The sequence below is a fragment of the Columba livia genome, chromosome 2, assembly GCF_036013475.1.
Source record: "Columba livia isolate bColLiv1 breed racing homer chromosome 2, bColLiv1.pat.W.v2, whole genome shotgun sequence".
NCBI lineage: Eukaryota > Metazoa > Chordata > Aves > Columbiformes > Columbidae > Columba > Columba livia.
In genome coordinates this window covers 1,587,685-1,609,697 of record NC_088603.1, presented here as the reverse complement: position 1 = coordinate 1,609,697, position 22,013 = coordinate 1,587,685, and the positions used below count along the sequence as shown (strand labels likewise).

General features: G+C 56.6%; 3 protein-coding genes across 3 annotated transcripts in view; 2 read left to right on the top strand and 1 right to left on the bottom strand.

Moving 5' to 3' along the window:
- Positions 1-1,745: 1,745 nt before the first annotated feature.
- On the top strand, positions 1,746-12,989 carry LOC102098018 (D-serine dehydratase-like). The gene is made up of 8 exons (XM_065055051.1): positions 1,746-2,226; positions 2,953-3,108; positions 5,591-5,871; positions 6,995-7,181; positions 9,844-9,965; positions 10,773-10,959; positions 11,945-12,050; positions 12,119-12,989. Exons 1-8 carry the CDS (start codon positions 2,207-2,209, stop codon positions 12,206-12,208), a joined length of 1,149 nt encoding a protein of 382 aa, XP_064911123.1. The 5' UTR covers positions 1,746-2,206; the 3' UTR covers positions 12,209-12,989.
- Positions 12,990-13,235: 246 nt separating this feature from the next.
- On the top strand, positions 13,236-16,194 carry LOC135578853 (death domain-containing membrane protein NRADD-like). Its single transcript, XM_065055226.1, has 4 exons — positions 13,236-13,401; positions 14,585-14,759; positions 14,837-14,982; positions 15,946-16,194. The coding sequence occupies exons 1-4, from the start codon at positions 13,236-13,238 to the stop codon at positions 16,095-16,097; spliced, it is 639 nt and encodes a 212-aa protein (XP_064911298.1). The 3' UTR covers positions 16,098-16,194.
- Positions 16,195-17,130: 936 nt separating this feature from the next.
- SETD2 (SET domain containing 2, histone lysine methyltransferase) overlaps positions 17,131-22,013 on the bottom strand; it is a 66,882-nt gene continuing 61,999 nt past the window's right edge. The window contains exons 19-21 of the mRNA XM_065054871.1: positions 19,208-19,288; positions 18,866-18,967; positions 17,131-18,259 (exon numbers count right to left, since the gene is read on the bottom strand). Of these exons, the coding sequence (XP_064910943.1) occupies positions 18,098-18,259; positions 18,866-18,967; positions 19,208-19,288 (345 nt within the window). The 3' untranslated portion in view covers positions 17,131-18,097. The remainder of the gene's footprint in view (positions 18,260-18,865; positions 18,968-19,207; positions 19,289-22,013) is intronic.

The window sequence follows — 22,013 nt, the reverse complement described above, 5'->3', positions numbered from 1 at the left end:
TCATGAGCATGGGAGGTCTCAGCAGCCAGGCACGTGTGTTACGAGTGGGGGGGTTTCAGTAGCTATACCCCCCACATGTCACAAGTTGAGGGGTCTCAACAGCCATACACCCATGTTATGAGTGGGGGGGGTCTCAGCAGGTGTACCCACATGTCCTGAGTGTGGGGGAACTCAGCAGCTGTACCCATGTGTCGTGAGTGTGGGGGGGCTCAACAGCCATGTGTCATGAGTTCTGGGGGCTCAGCAGCCATGTACCTACATATCATGAGTGGGAGGGGGGATCTCAGCAGCCATGCACCCCCATATCACAGGCATGGGAGGTCTCAGTAGCTGGACACGTCATGAGTGTGGGGGGGGGCTCAGCAGCCATATACCCCCATGTCACAAGTGGGGGGGTCTCAGTAGCTGTACCCACACGTGTCGTGGGTGTGGGGGGTCTCAGCAGCCATACACCCATGTCATGAGTGTTGGGGGGAGGGTGTCTCAGTAACCCTGTACCCTTGTGTCATGAGTGTGGGGGGGTCTCAGCAGGCGTGTACCGACATGTCATGAGTGTCGGGTGGGCTCAGCAGCTGTTACCCACATGTGTCATGAGCGTGGGAGGTCTCAGCAGCCAAGTACCCATGTGTCATGGGTGTGGTGGGGTGTCAGCACCCACATGTCATGAGAATTGGGGGGGGTCTCAGCAGTCGTTTGTCATGACTGTTGGGGGTGGGTCTCGGTAGCTGTACCCACATGTGTCACAAGTGGGGGGTCTCAATAGTTGTACCCACATGTGTCATGAGCGTGGGAGGTCTCAGCAGCCACGCACGTGTGTTACGAGTTGGGGGGGTCTCAGTAACTGCACCCCCACGTGTCACAAGTTGAGAGGTCTCAGCAGCCATACACCCATGTCATGGGGGGGGTCCGCAGCTGTACCCATGTGTTGTGAGTGTGGGGGGGCTCAACAGCCATGTGTCATGAGTTTTGGGGGCTCAGCAGCCATGTACCTACATATCATGAGTGGGAGGGGGGGTGTCAGCAGCCGTGTACCCCCATGTCACAAGTGGGGGGGTCTCAGTAGCTGTATCCACATGTCATGAACATGAGGGTCTCAGCAGCCCTGTGCCCATGTGTCACGAGTGTGGGGGTCCCAGTAGCTGTACCCACATGTGTCATGAGTGTGGGAGTTCTCAGCAGCCATGCACCCCCATGTCAAGAGTGTTGGGGGGGGTGTCTCAGTAACACTGTACCCTTGTGTCACGGGTAGGGGGGGCTCAGCAGGCGTGTACCTGAATGTCATGAGTGTCGGGTGATCTCAGCAGCTGGTACCCACATGTGTTATGAGTGTTGGGGGGTCTCAGCAGCTGTACCCACATGTCATGAGCCTGGGGGTTCTCAGAGGCTGTGCAGCCACATGTCACGAGTGGGGGGGTCCCAGCAGCTGTGCGCCCACATCATGAGTAAGGGGGGTGTCTCAGCAGCCCCGTATCCACGTGACAAGTGTTGGGTGGTCTCAGCAGCTGTACCCACGTGCATCATGAGTGTAGGGGGTCTCAGGAGCCGTGTGTCCCCATGTCACGAGTGTGGGGGGTCTCAGCAGCTGTGTGTCCCCATGTCATGAGTGTGGGGGGCCTCAGCAGCCTTGTGTCCCCATGTCATGAGTGTGGGGGGGGTCGTCAGCAGCCGTGTGTCCCCATGTCACAAGTGCGGGGGTCTCAGCGGCCATGTGCCCCCATGTCATGAGTGGGGGGGTCTCAGCAGCCATGTGTCCCCATGTCACGAGTGGGGGGGGTCTCAGCAGCCGTGTGGCCCCTGTCACAAGCGCGGGGACAGCCAGGCTCTCAACAACCACACACGTGTCACGAGCACGTGCGCCCTCAGCAGCCCTGTCCCCACGTGTCACGAGCGTGCCAGGTCTCAGCAGCCGCACACCCACGTGTCACAAGCCCGGGAGGTCTCGGCAGCCCCGGGCACATGGAGCACCCCCCACGGGCACGGGACTCCATGGGCGGCCGCTGTCCCCGTGGAGCGGGCAGCTGTCCCCGTGCTGTCCCCAGCCGCAGTGCCCGTGTCCTCCCCTGCTCCTGCCACCCCCCAGGGGCCCCCCGGCCGGCAGCGACCTCTGTCCCCAGCCAAGGCTGCGGGTGCCCACGGCGTCACGTGGAGCGGGGACACCAGAGCCACCAACGCTGAGCCGGGAGCAGCCGCAGCGCAGGACAGACAGATGGACGGACAGACAGACAGGTGGGCAGGGCTGGGTGCCCGGGGTGACACCGGGGCCGTCACCCAGACAGCCTCGTGGTGGGTGCCCCGGGTGGTGGTGGGGACACTGAGGTGCCATCAATGGAGGGTCCGGGTGGCCCCGTCCCAGCTGGGCTTGGACACATGTCCCTGTCTCCATGTCCTGGGCCCAGGTGGTCCAGCATGTCCCAGTCCCAGATGTCCCACTCCCCAGTTTCCCAGTCCCATATGTCCCTATTCCACATGTCCTAGTCCTATGGGGACTCAGGTTTCCCAGTTCCAGGTGTCCCTGTCCCATATATCCCAGTCCTATTTGTCCCTCTCCCAGGTGTCCAGTTCCATGTGTCCCAGTTCCAGGTGTCCCTGTTCCCAGTGTCTGTGACCCAGGTGTCCCTCTCCCCTGTTTCCCAGTCCCATATGTCCCTATTCCACACATCATAGTCCTACAGGGGCTCACATTTCCCATTTCTGGCGACCACGTCCCATATATCCCAGTCCCACTTGTCCCTGTTCCCAGTGCCCCAGTCCCAGGTGACCCAAACCACCCCTCGCTTTGGGCCCCATGGGGGGCTCAACCCCCCAGCCCCCCATCCCAACCACCTCTGTCCCCATAGGGGTGGGTGCAGGATGAGTCCAGAGTGGGTGCAGGGGCTTTTTTGAGGGGTGCGTGGTGGGTGTAGGTTTTTGGGGGGACAGTGGGTGCAGGGCAGGTGTGTCCCCCCGTCGCAGCAGCAGCAGGTGGCTGGGAGCCCCCCTGGAGCAGGTGCCCACCCCGGCGCTGGCCCTGGACCAGGCCACGCTGCGGCACAACGCCGAGCGCATGCGGGAGCGCTGCCAGGCCCTGGGCGTCCGCCTGCGCCCCCACGTCAAAACACACAAAACGCTGTGAGTGTGTCCCCCAGAACCCCCCAACATCCCCCCCAACATCCCCTCGGCATCCCCTCCAGCATCCACCCAACATTCCCTAGCATCCACCAGCATCCCCCGCCAGCATCCCCCCCCAGCATCACCCCCAGCATCCCCCCCAGCATCCTCCCAACATCTCCCAACATCCCCCAGCATCCCCCCACCATCGCCCCAGAATCCTCCAGCATCCCCCCAGCATCCCCCCCAGCATCCCCCCAGCATCCCTCCTAGCATCCCCCAACATCGCCCCCAGCAACCCCCCAGCATTCCCCCCAGAATCCCCCCCAGCATCCCCCCCAGCATCCCCCAACATCCCCCCCAGCATCCCCCCAACATGCCCCAGCATCTCCCAGCATCCTCCCAGTATCCCCTCAAGCATCCCACATCCTCCCTATCTTCCCCAATCATCCCCCAGCATCCCCACCAACATCCCCCCCAGCATCCCCCCCGCATCCCCCCAGCATCCTCTCAGTATCCCTCCATCCTCCCCAAGTATCAATTCCCAAACTTTCCCCCCAGCATCTCCTCAGCTTCCCCGCACCTCCCTCCCCAATGTCCCGCCAACTTCTACACCACCATCCAGCCATCATCCCCCCGGTATCCTCCCAGCATCCCCCACCTTCCCCCTGGCATCCCTCCAGCATCCCTCATCCTCCCTACCTCCCTCCCAGTATCCCCCAAACTCCCCCTGAGTATCTCCCCAGCACCCCCCACCTTCTACCCCATCATCCCCCCAATATCCTCCCAGCATCCCCCCATCTTCCCCCAAGTATGCCACCATCCTCCCTGAGTATTTCCCCAGCATCCCCCCAATCATCCCCCTAATTATCCCCTCAATCATCCCCCTAATTATCCCCCCAATCATCCTCCCAATCATCCCCCCATCATCTCCCCAGTATCCCTCCCAGCATCCCCCATCTTCCCCCCATCTTCCCCCCATCTTCCCCCCATCTTCCCCCCATCTTCCCCCCATCTTCCCCCCATCTTCCCCCCATCTTCTCCCCATCTTCCCTCTATCTTCCCTCCATCTTCCCTTCATCATCTTCTCTCCATGTTGTCTCCATCTTCTCCCCATCTTCCTCCCATCTTAGCCCTATCTTCCCTCATCTTCCTCCCATCTTTCCCCATCTTCCCCCCATCTATCTTCCCCCATCTTCCTATCTTCCTCCCATCTTATCCCCATCTTCTCTCCATATTCCCTCCATCTTGCCCCCATTTTTCCCCATCTTATCCCCATCTTCCCCCCATTTTTCCCCATCTCCTCTCTATCTTCCCCTCATCTTCCCCCATCTTCCCTCTATCATCTCCCCATCTTCCCCCCATTTTCTTCCCAACATCCCCATCTTCCCCCCATCATCTTCCTCCCATCTTCCTCCCATCTTATCCCCATCTTCTCTCTGTATTCCCTCCATCTTGCCCCCATTTTTCCTCATCTTCTCTCCATCTTCCCCTCATTCTCCCCCCATCTTCCCTCCATCATCTCTCCATCTTCCCCCCATTTTTTTCCCAACATCCCCCCATCATCTTCTCCCCATCTTCTTCCCAACATCCCCCCATCTATCTTCCCCCAATCTATCTTCCCCCATCTTCCTATCTTCCTCCCATCTTATCCCCATCTTCTCTCTGTATTCCCTCCATCTTGTCGCCATTTTTCCCCATCTTCTCTCCATCTTCCCCTCATCTTCCCCCATCTTCCCTCCATCATCTCCCCATCTTCCCTCCATCATCTCCCCATCTTCCCCCCATTTTTTTCCCAACATCTCCCCATCTTCTCCCCATCTTCTCCCTATCTTCCCCCCATTTTCTTCCCAACATCCCCCCATCTTCCCCCATCTTCCCCATCTATCTTCCCCCATCTTCCTATCTTCCTCCCATCTTATCCCCATCTTCTCTCTGTATTCCCTCCATCTTGTCGCCATTTTTCCCCATCTTCTCTCCATCTTCCCCTCATCTTCCCCCCATCTTCCCTCCATCATCTCTCCATCTTCCCCCCATCTTCTTCCCAACATCCCCCCATCATCTTCTCCCCGTCTTCTTCCCAACATCCCCCCATCTTCCCCCATCTATCTTCCCCCATCTATCTTCCTCCATCTATCTTCCCCCATCTTCCTCCCATCTTCCTCCCATCTTATCCCCATCTTCTCTCTGTATTCCCTCCATCTTGCTCCCATTTTTCCCGATCTTCTCTCCATCTTCCCCTCATCTTCTCTCCATCTTCCCTCCATCATCTCCCCATCTCCCCCCCATCTTCCCTCCATCATCTCCCCATCTTCCCTCCATTTTTTTCCCAACATCTCCCCATCTTCTCCCCATCTTCCCCCATCTTCTTCCCAACATCCCCCCATCTTCTCCCCCTCATCCCCCCAGCATCCTCCCCGTACCCCTCCCACCATCCCCCAACCATCCCCCCACTCCTCCCCCCGCCCCCCAGTACCCCCCACCTCTCACCCCTTTCCCCCAGCGAAGGCGCCGCGCTGGCGACGGGCGGCACCCGCCGCGGCATCGCCGTGTCCACGTTGGCCGAGGCGCGGTTCTTCGCGGCCGGGGGGTTCGACGACATCCTGTACGCGTTCCCGCTGCCGGGGGGGCGGCTGGAGGAGTGCGCGGCCCTGGCCCAGCGCCTCCAGAGCTTCCAGATCCTCCTCGACGCCCCCCAGGCCCTGGCCCTTCTGCGCCAGCGCCCGCTGACCCCTCCAAAGCGCTGGCTCGTCTGGCTCAAGCTCGACTGCGGCAATGGCAGGGGTAGGTGACCCCCCCCCCCCCAACAAAGCCCCCCCCAGTGTGGGGGATGCAGAGATGGGGTACCACGTGTCTTCCCCACGGGTGTTTTCATCCACACCCCCAAAGGATGGTCCAAGTTCCCCCTCCCAGACCCATCATCTCAATGAGGATGGAGCATGTAAGATCCCCCCCCCCGCCAGGATGCTCCATGGGGTAAAGGTGGCCCAAATCCCCCCTATGGGACATTTAACCCCCCCGCCAAATTAAATCCTATTTTTACCCCCCAGGATGCTCCATGATGGCCCAAAACCCCATTATTGGACATTTACCCCCCCCAAATTAAATCCCATTTTTACTCCCTCAGGATGCTCCATGATGGCCCAAAACCCCATTATGGGACATTTAACCACCCCCCCCCAATTAAATCACATTATTACTCCCTCAGGATGCTCCACGATGGCCCAAATAACAGGACATTTAACCCCCAAAAATCCCATTTTTACCCCCCAGGATGCTCCATGGTGCCCCAAATCCCCCATAATGGGCCATCTCAACCACCCCCAAATAATATCATATTTTTACCCCCCCCAGGATGCTCCATGGGACACAGTTGACCCCAAATCCCTCACAATGGGACATTTAACCCCCCAAAAATCCCAAAATCCCATTTTTACCCCCGCCCCAGGATGCTCCATGATGGCCCAAAACCCCCATAATGGGACATTTAAGGCCCCCCCAAATTAAATCCCATTTTTACCCCCCAGGATGTTCCATGATGGCCTAAAACCCCCATAATGGGACATTTAAGGCCCCCCCAAATTACACCCCATTTTTACCCCCCAGGATGCTCCATGATGGCCCAAAACCCCCATAATGGGGCATTTAAGGCCCCCCCAAATAAAATCCCATTTTTAATTCCCCAGGATGCTCCATGGGGTAAAGGTGACCCCAAATCCCCCATAATGGGACATTTAACCCCCCCCACCCCACCCCAAATCCCATTTTTACCCCCACCAGGATGCCCCATGGTGGGTGATGCCCCACACGTCCAACCCCAACCCCTCATCCCCACCATCCCCCCAACACGTGGCATCAACCCCTCCCCAAATCCCCCCAAACCCCCCAAATGTGTGTCCCCCCATAGCCGGCGTGCGCCCCCAGGACCCGGGGGCCTTGTCCCTGGCTCGGGCCATCGCCGAGGATGCCCCGGGGGAGGTGACACTGGTGGGGGTCTACGCTCACTGCGGGGACACCTATGGCTGCCGTGATGTCCCCGCCGTCCAAGCCATCGCCAGGGCCACCGCCACCGCCGTGCTCGACTTTGTCACCGCGTGAGTGTCACCCCCAACCCCCATAAAAACCTGGTTGTAAATGTAAATCACCCCCATAAAATTGACACCCCCCCCTGGGGAGCAGGAGGATGCTGGTGGCTCCGGTCACCTTTGATGTGGGTTTGGTGATGGGTTGTGACCTCTGTTATTGTCCCCCGCCGCCTTTGTCACCCTTTTGTTTGGTGTTTTGGAGGGAAATGCTGCCGGATGGTTCCTGATGGGTGAGGGGAACCCCCTGGAGCCCCCATCCCTTGAGACCCCCATCCCCTGGGACCCCCATCCCATGTGCACAGGGACCTGGTCCCCTGGGGACACATCCTGGGGGTCTCTGGTGCCACCTCAGCTGGTTTGGTGATGGGGAAACTAAGGCATAAGGGAAAAACTGCTGGCCCCCCCCCCAAATTGGTTGCTGATGTGACCCCCCCCCGCCAATGCCTTGATGGACTCTACAGATCCTGGGGGGACAGGGAGGGGAGGGGTGACACATCTGGGGTACTTGGGCACATCTGGGAGGGTCACAGGCACATCTGGGGGTGGCATGGGACATGGGGAGGGTCTAAGGCATATTTAAGGGTGTCCTGGGACACCTGTCTGAGGGTCACAGGCATATCTGGGGGATGCTCTGGCACATCTGGGGGTCCTGGGCACATCTGGGGGTGTTCTGGTACACTTAAGCTGGCGACTGAGCACATATGGGGGCTTCTGGGCACATTGGGGGGATCTATGGCTCATGGGGGTAGATATTTGGCACACGTGGGGGGACCTCTTGTGGCACCCAAGGGTGATGGACCCACACCTGGTCCTGTTTCTGTGGCACCCAAGAGTCCTGGACCTTCTTCTGTTTCTGTGGCACCCAAGGGTGATGGACCCACATCTGGTCCTGTTTCTGTGGCTCCCAAGGGTCCTGGACCTTCTTCTAGTCCTGTGGCTCCCAAGGGTGATGGAATCATCTGTGGTCCTGTGGCTCCCAAGGGTCATGGACCTTCTTCTGGTCCTGTGGCTCCCAAGGGTGATGAACCCACATCTGGTCCTGTTTCTGTGGCACCCAAGGGTGATGGAACCACCTCTGATCCTGTTTCTGTGGCACCTAAGGGTGATGGAACCACATCTGATGCTGTTTCTGTGGCACCCAAGGGTGATAGACCCACCTCTGATCCTGTTTCTGTGGCACCCAAGGGTGATGGAACCACCTCTGGTCCTGTTTCTGTGGCACCTAAGGGTGATGGAACCACATCTGATCCTGTTTCTGTGGCACCCAAGGGTGATAGACCCACCTCTGATCCTGTTTCTGTGGCACCCAAGGGTGATGGAACCACATCTGATGCTGTTTCTGTGGCACCCAAGGGTGATAGACCCACCTCTGATCCTGTTTCTGTGGCACCCAAGGGTGATGGAACCACCTCTGGTCCTGTTTCTGTGGCACCTAAGGGTGATGGAACCACATCTGATCCTGTTTCTGTGGCACCCAAGGGTGATAGACCCACCTCTGATCCTGTTTCTGTGGCACCCAAGGGTGATGGAACCACCTCTGGTCCTGTTTCTGTGGCACCCAAGGGTGATAGACCCACCTCTGATCCTGTTTCTGTGGCACCCAAGGGTGATGGAACCACCTCTGGTCCTGTTTCTGTGGCACCCAAGGGTGTTGGACCCACCTCTGATCCTGTTTCTGTGGCACCCAAGGGTGATAGACCCACCTCTGATCCTGTTTCTGTGGCACCCAAGGGTGATGGAACCACCTCTGATCCTGTTTCTGTGGCACCCAAGGGTGATAGACCCACCTCTGATCCTGTTTCTGTGGCACCCAAGGGTGATGGAACCACCTCTGGTCCTGTTTCTATGGCACCCAAGGGTGTTGGACCCACCTCTGATCCTGTTTCTGTGGCACCCAAGGGTGATGGAACCACCTCTGGTCCTGTTTCTGTGGCACCCAAGGGTGTTGGACCCACCTCTGATCCTGTTTCTGTGGCACCCAAGGGTGATGGAACCACCTCTGGTCCTGTTTCTGTGGCACCTAAGGGTGATGGAACCACATCTGATCCTGTTTCTGTGGCACCCAAGGGTGATAGACCCACCTCTGATCCTGTTTCTGTGGCACCCAAGGGTGATGGAACCACATCTGATGCTGTTTCTGTGGCACCCAAGGGTGATAGACCCACCTCTGATCCTGTTTCTGTGGCACCCAAGGGTGATGGAACCACCTCTGGTCCTGTTTCTGTGGCACCTAAGGGTGATGGAACCACATCTGATCCTGTTTCTGTGGCACCCAAGGGTGATAGACCCACCTCTGATCCTGTTTCTGTGGCACCCAAGGGTGATGGAACCACCTCTGGTCCTGTTTCTGTGGCACCCAAGGGTGATAGACCCACCTCTGATCCTGTTTCTGTGGCACCCAAGGGTGATGGAACCACCTCTGGTCCTGTTTCTGTGGCACCCAAGGGTGTTGGACCCACCTCTGATCCTGTTTCTGTGGCACCCAAGGGTGATAGACCCACCTCTGATCCTGTTTCTGTGGCACCCAAGGGTGATGGAACCACCTCTGGTCCTGTTTCTGTGGCACCCAAGGGTGTTGGACCCACCTCTGCTCCATCTCCCGCGGTCCCTGGGGTGGCGATGTCCCCCCAGCCGTGTCCCCCACCACTCGGAGTGTCCCCTGTCCCCGCAGGCTGCGGCGGGCGGGCGTCCCGTGTCCCCAGGCCAGCATGGGCTCCACGCCGTCCTGCAGCCACCCGGTGCCGGAGATGTCCCAGCTCACCGAGCTGCACCCGGGCAACTACCTCTTCTATGGTGAGCAGCTCAGGAACCCCAAAAACCTCCCGTGACCCCCTCCCAGGGTGGGATGCACCCCAACCTGCGCACCTGCCACCCAAATACTCCCCAGCCTTCTTTTGTCAGTATTCCCCAAGCTATTCTGCAATTATTCCCCAAATATTCCCCTAATATTTGCCATTATCCCCCAACTATTCCCCAAGGTGTTTTGCTACTATTCCCCCAATATTCCCTGTTTTCCCCAAATATTTCCTATTACTCCTCAAATCATTTTGCTGTTATTCCCCAAATATTGACTATTATTCCCCAAACTACTTTGCTATCATTCCTTCTAGTACACACCACTGTTCTGCAAACTATTGTACTATTATTCCCCAAACATTTCCTATTACCCCCCAAATATTCCCTATCATTCCTCACACTATTTTGTGGTTGCTCCCCAAATATTTGCTATTATCCCCTAAATATTTTCCAACTATTCCCCAAGCTATTTTGCTATTATTCCCCAGATATTCCCCAAAATATTTTGCTGTTATTCCCGAAACATTTTGCTATTATTCCCCAGATATTCCCCAAAATATTTTGCTGTTATTCCTGAAACATTTTGCTATTGTTCCCCAAATATTTGCTATTATTCCCCAAATATTTTCCATTATTCCCCAAGCTATTTTCTATTATTCCTCAAACATTCCCCAAATATTTTCTGTTATTGCCCAAATGTTCCCCAAAATATTATCCCCTAATGTTTGCTGTTATTCCCCAAACACTCGCTCGTATCCTCCCGACCATTGCGACGCACCCCAAATCGCGCCCCGCTCCCCACAGACCTCCAGCAGACCCAGCTGGGCTCGTGCCGCCCCGAGGACGTCGCCATCCGCGTCCTCACCAGGGTCATCGGTCACTATCCCCATCGCAACCAGCTGCTGCTGGACTGCGGCTGGGCCGCCCTCAGCCTGCACGGCCCGCGGGCGCCCGGGGGCTGCGCCGCCGTCGAGGGGCACCCAGAGCTGCGGTGAGAGCGGGGACGCGGGTTCGGGGACATGGGGATGAAGATGATGGAGGGAGTGGAGCATCTCCCGTGTGAGGAAAGGCTGAGGGAGCTGGGGCTCTGGAGCTGGACAAGAGGACACTGAGGGGGGACCTAATCAATGGTTATCAATATGTACAGGGTGAGTGTCAGGAGGATGGAGCCAGGCTCTTCTGGGTGACAACCAGTGACAGGACAAGGGGCAATGGGTGCAAACTGGAACACAGTCTTGTATCTGGGCAGGAACAGCCCCAGGTTCCAGTACAAGTTGAGGAACAACCTGTTGGAGAGCAGTGTAGGGAAAGGGAGCTGGGGGTCCTGGGGACAGCAGGGTGACCATGAGCCAGCACTGGGCCCTTGTGGCCAGGAAGCCAATGGTACCTGGGGTGGGTTAGAAGGGGGTGGTCAGTAGGTCAGAGAGGTTCTCCTGCCCCTCTGCTCTGCCCTGGGGAGACCACACCTGGAATATTGTGTCCAGCTGTGGCCCCTCAGCTCCAGCAGGACAGGGAACTGCTGGAGAGAGTCCAGCGCAGCCACCAAGATGCTGGAGGGAGTGGAGCATCTCCCGTGTGAGGAAAGGCTGAGGGAGCTGGGGCTCTGGAGCTGGACAAGAGGACACTGAGGGGGGACTCATTCCTGGGGATCAAGATGGAAAGGGGGAGTGTCAGGAGGATGGAGCCAGGCTCTTCTGGTGACAACCAGGGACAGGACAAGGGGCAATGGGTGCAAACTGGAACACAGGAGGTTCCACTTAAATTTGAGAAGCAACTTGTTTGGGGTGAGGGTGGCAGAGCCTGGCCCAGGCTGCCCAGGGGGTTGTGGAGTCTCCTTCTGTGCAGACATTCCAACCCGCCTGGACACCTTCCTGTGTAACCTCATCTGGGTGTTCCTGCTCCATGGGGGATTGCACTGCATGAGCTCTCCAGGTCCCTTCCAGCACTCTGTGACTCCGTGTGCCGTGTCCCCGCAGGCTGGTGGGACTCACACAGGAGCACGGGCAAGTGGAAGCCGTGGATGGGCCGTTGGATTTCGAGCGGTTCCCGGTGGGCAGCATCCTGGCTCTCATCCCCTTCCACGTGAGTACCCGTCCCGCCACGTCCCGCCACATCCCGCCACACCCGGCTCAGCATCCCTCCCTCCACAGGCCTGCGCCACGGCCGCCATGCACCCCGTCTACTACGTCCACGCTGGGGGGAAGGTGGTGGAGCTCTGGCACCCCGTCCGCGGCTGGTAGGAAAGAGAGTAGGGAGCTGCCAGGGTGCTGCACCCATACTGGGGTGCTGCACCCCCCCAGACTGGAATCCTGCACCCATACTGGGGTGCTGCACCCCCCCAGACTGGAATCCTGCACCCACACTGTGGTGCTGCACCCATGTCAAGACCCTGCACCCACCCCATGATCTTGCACCCACCCTGATGCTGCACTCATTTCAGGGTTCTGCAGCCCCTCCATACAGGGGTGCTGAACCTACACCAGGGTGCTGAACCCCGCCACTCCCGGGTGCTGCACCCGTGCACAGACACAGCACCCAAGCTGGGGTCTCACAGCAGCATCCTGCACCCACACCGGGGTCCTGCACCCACACCAGGGTGCTGCACACTCCCCCCCCTCATTCTGGGGTTCTGCACCTATTCTGGGGTGCTGCGCCTGTGCTGGTGTCTCACACCAGAGTCCTGCGCCATGTGGGGTGCTAGACCCCCAGCAAGCCCCTACACCCACACCAAGGTGCTGCTGAGCGCCTGCACCCATGCTGGGGTCCCACAGCAGCATCCTGCACCCACCTGTGGTGTTGCACCCACCCCAGGCTCCTGCACCCACCCTGATGCTGCACCCATTCTGGGGTGCTGCACCTACTTTGGGGTTCTGCACCCAGACCGGGATGCTGCACCCATGGTGAGACCCAGCACTTACACCAAGACCCTGCACCCGTGCTGGGGTCCCACGCCAGCATCCTGCACCCACTCCGGGGTGCTGCACCCCCCCATTCCGAGGTCAATAAAGCCGCTTCTCCCACTTCCAGCCTCTTTTGTCCCCGGGACAGGCCGTGGGAATGCGGCGGGGGGACACACCGTCACCTCGGTCCCCCAGCGTGCCCGCTCCCAGTTTGGGCCAGTCCGGTCCCAGTCCGGCTGCTCCGCAGCGAGACCCGAACCGGTGACCCGGCAGAGCCGAGTCCCACCCGAAGCGGACCCGAGCCCCGCCGAGCCCAGAGGGGCGTGGCTACGCGCGCAGCCCCGCCCCGTCCCGCCGCTCGCAGCCAATGGCGAAGCGCCCCGCCCTGCCCAGCCCGGGGCGAGCCGCGCCCAGCCCGGCCGAGGCGGATCGGAACGAGCCGAGCGGAGCCGAGCGGAGCCGGATCGGACCGAGCGGACCCGAACCGGAGCGGAACCGGAGCGGTTCGGAAGGGATCGGAGGAACTCGGAGCGGTTCGGCTCGGCTCGGAGCGGGCGGGTCCCGGGGCCGGGCCGGGGTCTCCGCGATGTGGCGGGGCCGCCCGGGACTGCGGGTCCCGGGGCTGCGGGTCCCGGGGCTGCCGCCGCTGCTGCTGCTGCTGCTCTGCCCGGTGCGGGATGGGGACGGGACCGGGATGGGGACGGGACCGGGCGGGACGGGGGTGGGACCGGGCCGGGTCTCCCCGCCGCTCCGCACCCGCCGGGCCGCCCGTTCCCCGCGGGGCTCCCGTTCACCTCCCCGCGCTTCGCTTTATTTTATTGCTTTTGTTTTGTTTTACTTTGGCTTATTTGGGGTCATTTTGGTTTATTTTATTTCCTTTATTTTTTTTTTTTTACATTTATTTCATTCTTTTTTGTTTTCTTTTACTTCTTTTTTTTTCACTTTTTCCCCTTTCTTTCACTTTATTTCACTATATTTTCGTTTCATTTCACTTTATTTCATTTCACCTTGTTTCGCATTGTTTCATTTCATTTCAATGTATTTTATTTCACGTTTATTTTCCATTTGATTATTTACTTTTTAATTTTCGTTTGGGTTTTGTTTTTTTTTTTTTCAATTTATTTTCGTTTGGGGGGTTGGGCTTTTTTTTTTTCTTCTTCTTTTTCTTCTTTTCCTCTTTTTTCTTCTTCTTTTCTTCTTTTTTCTTCTTCTTTTATTCCTTTTTTCTTCTTCTTTTCTTCTTTTTTCTTCTTCTTTTATTCTTTTTTTCTTCCTCCCATCCATTACTTTTTCATCCCTATTGTATTTAACCCCCCTGGGGCACAATCAGTGCTGACCCCCCATCACCCCCCCAATTACCCCAACTGGGGGTAACTGCATTATTGGGAAGATGAACCCCCCACACCCCCAGGGTGCTGCAGCCCCCAAACCACCCCCCACCGCGGTGTGTTGGGGACACGATGGGACTTCGATGGGGACACTTGGGGGGGTCCTGTGCAGAATCAAGTGGGGAAACTGAGGCCGGTTGTACCCACAGGTGCCGGGGTGTTCCGGGGGGTGCCGCACCCCCTGTCCCCCCGCTGTCACCGAGCCCTGCGGCCACACGGACACCCACAGTGAGTACACCCCCCCAACCCCTCCCAGCACCGCGGGGAAACTGAGGCACAGCTTGGGGCTCCCGTAACCCTGCGGGGGAACCTCCCGTTGTCCCCGCAGCCCCACCGTGCACCGACCCCCCCGGGGCGCCGGTGACAACAGGGGACGCGTCACCCGCCACCCCCAAATTCGCGCCGCCGCCTCCCGAGGCCACCGGCAGGGACATCATCCCCGTGTACTGCTCGCTCCTGGCCGCCGTGGTGGTGGGACTCCTGGCCTACGTGGCCTTCAAGTGGTATGTTCTGGGGGGGGCCGCGGGGCGGGGGGACACCCCGGTGACACGGCGGTGACGCCGCGCGGGCCCCGCGGCAGCTGGCACACGTGCAGGCAGAAGCAGCAGCTGGCCAAGGCGCGGGCGGGCGACATGGGGACGTCACCCGACGGGGAGAAGCTGCAGAGTGACAGCGGGGTCTTCCTGGACACCCCCGGGCTGCAGGAGCCTCATCCGCCCGGCAAGGGTGAGCACCCAGCACCCAGCGACGGGTTTGGGGGTTCCGGGGTGGGGGCGGAGGGGTTTTGTCCCCTGGTGTCACTGGGATGGGTTGGGGAGCACCCGCAGTCATGGGTGGGGGGGTTGGGGTGCATCTGCCCACAGGGAACAACTGGATGGCGTTGGGGTGCGCTAGGGAGCACCCATGTGGGGTTGGGGTGTCACCATGGCCCAAGGAGCACCTGTGTGGGTTTGGGGGTGTCACCATGGCTCAAGGAGCACCCATATGGGTTTGGGGGTGTCACCATGGCCTGGGGAGCATCCATGTGGGTTTGGGGGTTTTGCTGTGCTCTAGGGAGCACCCACATGGGGTTGGGGTGTCACCACAGCCTGGGGAGCACCCATGTGGGTTTGGGGGTTTTGCTGTGCTCTAGGAAGCACCCACATGGGATTGGGGTGCTCTAGGAAGAACCCATGTGGGCTTGGGGTGTCACCATGGCCTGGTGAGCACCCTTGTGGGTTTGGGGGTGTCACCATGGTCTAGGGAGCACCCACATGGAGTTGGGGTGTCACCACAGCCTGGGGAGCACCCATGTGGGTTTGGGGTGTCACTATGGCCCAAGGAGCACCCATGTGGGTTTGGGGTGTCACCATGGCCTGGGGAGCACCCATATGAGGTTGGGGAGCACCTCACACCCCAGGGAACACCCACATGGTCCCCCAACCAGGGATCATCCCTACTTTGGGGTTCACCTCGGTGGGGCTGAGGAGCACCCATGTCCTGGGGAGCATCCGGATGGTTTTGGGGAGCACCCATGACCCAGGCAGCACCCAAAGGGGGATCAGGAGGCACCTGGCTGGGGTTTGGGGAGCACCTACACCGCAGGTAGCACCCAAAGGGATGGGGGAGCACCCACACCCCCCAGGAGCTGGTGACACCTCCGGTGAAGACTCGGGCTATCACCCCTGACCCCCCCATCCCCACCCCCAGCCCCCCACCCCCAGGGCCACCCCCTCGGCGCGGTGTCACCGCAGCGGCAGGAGGAGCTGGAGCGGCTGCTGGAGTCCGGGGGGACACGGGGACATCAGCTGCACCCGGTGACCACGGGTCCCCAAGGCTCGGACGTCACCTCTGCTGTGTGACCCCGGGTCCCCAAGGCTTTGGGGACACAGGGACACTGGGACGCGCGTGCCGGGTGGTTCCCGCTTTTTCCTGCCAATGATGCAGTTTCTTTTTTAAGTGGGTTTTGTACTTTTTTAGGGGTGTCAGGGTGGGTGACAGAGGGTGGGACACTGGGGGACATGGCTGGTCCCTGGGTGGGTGCATTAAACGTGTCACTTGTGTGTCACCAAGATGTGTGTCCTCAGGTGTCCTTGTGTCCCCAAGCACACATCCCCAAGGTGCGTGTGTTCAGGTGTCCGTGTGGCCCCAGGATGTGTCCTTGGGTGTCCGTGTGTCCCCTCAGCGATGTGTGTCATCAGGTGTCCATGCGTCCCTGGGATGTGGGTCCCCACGTGTCCGTGTGTCCCCAGGATGTGTCCTTGGGTGTCTGTCTGTCCCCGCAAGTGTGTCTGTATGTCCTCTGGGGCCCATGTGTCCCCAAGACATGTGTCCTTGGGTGTCCGTGTGTTCCCTCAGCCACATGTCACCATGATGCGTGTTCCTGGGCGTCCCTGGGATGTGTCCCCAGGTGTCCGTGTGTCCCCAGCTGTCCGTGTGTCCCCGAAGCATGTGTTGCCAGGATGTGTGTCCTCAGGTGTCCCCGTGTCCCCTCAACCACGTGTCCCCACGATGTGTGTCCTTACGTGTCTGTGTGTCCCCCACGACAGCATCCTTGGGTGTCCATGTGTCCCCACTAGTGTGTGTGTTTGTCCCCAGTACATGTGTCCTCAGGGGTCCACGTGTCGCTGGGATGTCTGTCCCCATGTGTCTGTGTGTCCCCACATGTCCATGTGTCCCCAAGTGCACGTCCCCAGGATGTGTGTCCTTGTGTGTCCGTGTGTCCCTCACCCATAAGGACAGCGCGGGGGGCGGGTGGCCCTGGGTGGGGGTGACACCCCCGCTGCCCCCCAGCAACAGGTGGCACCGTGTGACAGAAAAGAGCCATTTTAACCCCCCAAACACAGGCGGGCACCCAGAGGCTGAGCCGCTTCACCCCAAAACCTCTTCCTGCTGTTGATTTTTTGTCATTTTTCTTTTATTTGTGTTTTTTTTTTTTTTTAATTTTTTTTTTTTACATAAAAAGTTCCGTAAAAATTGGATAAAGTAAAATGATTTAAGCAGTAAAATCAATCTTATCAACATGGCGCGAGGCCCGCCAGAAACCCGGGGGCAGCCCCGCTCCGCAGTATTTACATGAAAACGGATTAAACCTCGCGGAACCCAAAAAATAAAACCAAGGAAACAACCGGAAACAACAAAAAATAACCCCAAAACTATCGTTACAAAGTGTTCCCGTGGGATCGGCTCGGCTTGGGCTAAAAGCGGGAAAACAAAACAAAACAAAACAAAACCAAAAATTATCAATATATTCACATATACGTTAAAATATAATACAGAGCTTGGTGACGCACGGGGTGCGTCTGACAGCACCGCCGGGGTTGAGGAGCCGGAAAAAGCCTGGCTTAGCAAAGCCCGGCTTAGCAAAACCCAGCTTAGTAAAACCTGGTTTAGCAAAGCCTGGCTTAGCAAAACACGGTTTAGTAAAACACAGCTTAGTAAAACCTGGTTTAGCAAAGCCAGGCTTAGCAAAACCTGGTTTAGTAAAACCTGGTTTAGCAAAGCCAGGCCTAGCAAAACCTGGTTTAGCAAAGCCAGGCTTAGCAAAACCTCGTTTAGCAAAACCCGGCTTAGTAAAACCTGCTTTAGCAAAGCCAGGCTTAGCAAAGCCTGGTTTAGCAAAGCTGGGCTTAGCAAAGCCTGGCTTAGCAAAACCTGGTTTAGCAAAACCCGGCTTAACGAAGCCCAATTTTCTCTTTGTGTCGCCCCCGGCAGCACAAACCGCCTCACGCTGTAGGGAACAGAAGTTTCTCTTCTTTTTTTTTTTCTTTTGAAAAAATAATAATAATATTAATAATAATTAATAATAATAAATTCACAGGTTGGTGGCGGCAAAGGGCGATTCCTGGTGGATCCGGGGGGGTCACTCCAGGTCCGTGTCCTCTTTGGGTTTGTAGATGGCCCCGAATTTCTGCATGTATTTCTTGATGTATTCCTTGGTCTTGTGCTTGACGTTCTCGTTGCACTCCAGATCCTCCGGGTTCTTGCAGTATTTCAGCTCCTTGTTCATGACGCCGTGGGTCAGCTGTGGGGCGGGAATATCACCCGTTATCCCAAATCATCCCAGTCTTGATTCCCCAGGATACTTCACTATCACCTCCCCCAAACACTAGCTGTTATTCCCCAAATATTCTCCAAATATCCCCAAAACATTCGGTATTATTCCCTAAACTATTTCACTACTATTCTCCAAATATTCCCCTAATATTTGCTATTATCCCCCAACTATCCCCCAAGATATTTTGCTACTATTCCCCAAATATTTCCTATTACTCCCCAACTACTCCCCACAAGGGTTTTTTCTATTATTCCCCAAATATCTGCTATTATTGCCAAAACATTTCCTATTATTCCCAAATATTCCCTATCATTCCTTACACTATTTGGTGGTTACTCCCCAAATATTTCCTAATAGTCGCTAAATATTTTCTATTATTCCCCAAATATTCTCCAACTACTCCCCAAGCGATTTTACTATTATTCCCCAAACATTTCTTATTATTCCCCAAATATTCTCCAAACATTCCTCAAATATTTTCTATGATTCCCCAGATATTCCCCAAATATCTTCTCTCATTCCCCCCATTTTTCCCCGTCGTTCCCCCCCATTTCCCGTCACTGTCACCGTCACCTTGCGCGCCAGGTGTTTGAAGTCCTCGGTGGTGGTGATGCGCCCCACCTTGCAGTCGGGTTTGCGATAGGGGTTCAGGCACTGCACGATGAACTGCGACATCTGCGCCGGGGACACGGACCCACGTCACTAACCCGCCTCATTGTCACCCCGTCCCCTCCCCGGGCGGGTGACACGTCCCCAAGGGGCCACCTCCCTGTCCCCGGCACCACGGGGTGGAGCCGCCTCCTCGCAGAGGGATCGTCCACCCCGGGTGGTGTCACTGGGGTGGGACGGTGACAATTCCGCCACCCTGGGGATGTTGGGGACATTGGGGACACTGGGGACATTGGGGACACCGACCTCTTTCCTGAACACCTCCTTGCTCTTCTTGGCCAGCTCGCTGGACGTGTCGGCTTCGGCCGTCTTGGCTTTCTTGGAAGACTGGGAATGAAAGGGAATAAATGGGAAATTAAAGGGAATAAAAAGAAGTAAAAGGGACTCAAAGGAAATGAAAGGGAATAAAAGGAAACGAAAAGGAATGAAGGGAAATAAAAGGGAATCAAAGGAAATAAAGGGGAATCAAAGGAAATTATATAAAAGGAAAATAAAGGGAATGAAAAGAAGTGAAAGGGAATAAAAGGAAACAGAAGGAAATGAAAGGGAATAAAAGGGAATGAAAGGGAATATAAGGAAATGAAAGGGAATATAAGGAAGTAAAAGAGTGAAAGGAAATGAAAGGGAATAAAAGGGAATGAAAGGGAATGAAATGGAATAAAAGGAAACGAAGGGAAATAAAAGGGAATCAAAGGAAATTATAGAAAACGAAATGAAAGGAAATAAAAGGGAATAAAATTGAATAAAAGGAAAGGGAATAAAAGGAAATTAAAGGGAATAAAAGGAAGTAAAAGGGAAACAAAGGAAATAAAGGGGAATCAAAGGAAATGATATAAAAGAAAACGAAAGAGAATAAAAGGAAATAGAAGGAAATGAAAGGGAATAAAGGGAATGAAAGGGGATAAAGGGAAATAAAAGGGAAGAAAAGGAAATGAAAGAAAATAAAAAGCAATTAAAGGGAATAAAAGGCTGTGAGATGGTGCCTGGGACTGTCCCTGTCCCTGCCCCCCCCTTGGGGACATCTCTCCTGCTCCACAGCCAGGGGGCACAGTCAGCTTCCCAGTTAATCCTGGTGTGCCTCCCAGTTAGTCCTGGTGCTCTTCCCAGTTTAGTCCTGGTGCTCCTCCCAGTTAGTCCTGGTGCTCTTCCCAGTTTAGTCCTGGTGCACCTCCCAGTTAGTCCTGGTGCTCTTCCCAGTTTAGTCCTGGTGCACCTCCCAGTTAGTCCTGGTGTGTTTCCCAACACAGGCGCGCTTCCCAGTTTGGTCCCAGTTTGCTGCTCAGCCCAGCACTGGTATGGTCCTCACTGGCAGGATTCTCAGTACAGTCCCGTCCTGATCCCAGTCCACTTCCCAGCCTAATCCCAGTCCATTTCCCAGCCTAATCCCAGTCCACTTCCCAGCCTAATCCCAGTCCACTTCCCAGCCTAATCACAGTCCCCTTCCCAGCCTAATCGCAGTCCACTTCCCAGCCTAATCCCAGTCCACTTCCCAGCCCAGTCCCAGCACATTTCCCAGCATGATCCCAGCACTCTTCCCAGTTTGATCCCAGTCCACTTCCCAGTTTGATCCCCGTCCTCCATTGGCGAGTGGGGCCAGTTTTTGGGGGTTATTACCTTTTTCTGGGAACGAGTGAGAAGCAAAGCAGCTGATCATCCCCTTCTCACCCAATTATCATTATGTTAAAGCCTAATTACTGGCAAAATGATGATTTTTAGGGACAAATCCAGCCCGGCCAGGGGGGCACAATCCTGACCCCACTCTGGGGGCTGTTTGAGCAAAACTCCTTTATTCAGCCCATGAATTTTAGATCAGAATTTGTGCCTGTTCTCCTGGGTATCAACCCCAAGTTAATTTAAAAAAAAGAAGAGATTTTTTACAAGTATTTAACAGTGAAACAAGCGGGATCCAGCCCAACCCTTTCCAAGCCCTGAGGCTGGAAGGCAAAGCTGCAAAATCCTGTTAAGCCGGAGCTTAAATCACAAGTTTTATTGCCCAGGGCTGTCCCGCACATCAAAGCTCAGGGACCCGACATCAAAAAGCCGGTGATGGGTCCCTGCGGCGTCACCAGCCCCGTCGCCTTCCGTCCCAATCGCCCCCGCACACCCCAATTCTATTAATTCCCCACAAGGGCTTATTTTCTATGTGGGTCACTTCATTTAGCCCTCGAGGGATTAATTAAAATATAAGTTATCAGTGCTAATTAGGTCGCTTCACCAGATGGGTTTGGGGCTTGCGGGAAGGCGCCGCAAAGGTTAAATAAAGATGGGAGTAAATAAACGCCAAGTAAAGGCAAAAATAAAGCTCAGCGTGGTTGGATTAAGGCTGGGATTAAATGTGCAAGATGTGGAAAGGCTCCATGGTGTCCCCAGCACAATGGTGGGAAGTGCTGGGGTGATGTGGAAAAGGCAAACGGCATTTTTTGGGGATGGGGGGAGAAACTAAACCTGATATTGCTGAGTCTGACGGATGGGAAAACCAGGAGCAGAATTCTGCTGTTCCCATCTATCAGCCTCCAAGTCTGACGGAAAAACCCCTGCAGAGGGGAGGTGGCGATGGAGAGGCTGGAAAAGATGGTTTTGGGGGGGAAAGTAGCTTGGGATGCGGAGCGAGAGACCAAATTTAGCAGGAAATACAGAAGAGCTGCAGGAGGAACCAACGGGCAGAGATACAAACATCCTGTGCGATAAACCCGTGGTTTTTCCACCTTAAAAAGATGTAAAAGCTTCAGCATCCAGCCCCGCGGCATCGCCGGCCTCACCATGGATCTTCCTTTCCCAGGGGCAAAAACCAGGCTTTAAAATATGTTTTAAAGGGAACCAGCGAGCGCGGTTTCACGCACCTCTTGTGCCTTTCCATCAAAATTATCAGTGGCGTGCGAGCCCGCCCGGCGCTGCCGCCACCGCGGTGACACCGGCTCCGAGGGGACCCAGGAGGGAGCGGATGATGCTCAGAAAGGGTTTGAGATGGAAATAAAGCACCCCGGGCCCCGGGAATAGCAGCGGCAGCTGTTGGGCAGCCGGAGCCGCGATGCCGGGGGTTCGAATCCCTTGT

Bases quoted from the DNA above. Each gene is read 5' to 3' on its own strand.
- LOC102098018 (XM_065055051.1), top strand. From the start codon at position 2,207: ATGGACGGACAGACAGACAG. The intron at 3,109-5,590 runs GTGAGTGTGTCC...CCTTTCCCCCAG, and splicing joins GTCAAAACACACAAAACGCT to CGAAGGCGCCGCGCTGGCGA. The intron at 7,182-9,843 runs GTGAGTGTCACC...CTGTCCCCGCAG, and splicing joins GTGCTCGACTTTGTCACCGC to GCTGCGGCGGGCGGGCGTCC.
- LOC135578853 (XM_065055226.1), top strand. From the start codon at position 13,236: ATGGCGAAGCGCCCCGCCCTGCCCAGCCCGGGGCGAGCCGCGCCCAGC. The intron at 13,402-14,584 runs GTTCGGCTCGGC...TTGTCCCCGCAG, and splicing joins GATCGGAGGAACTCGGAGCG to CCCCACCGTGCACCGACCCC. The intron at 14,760-14,836 runs GTATGTTCTGGG...GCCCCGCGGCAG, and splicing joins GCCTACGTGGCCTTCAAGTG to CTGGCACACGTGCAGGCAGA.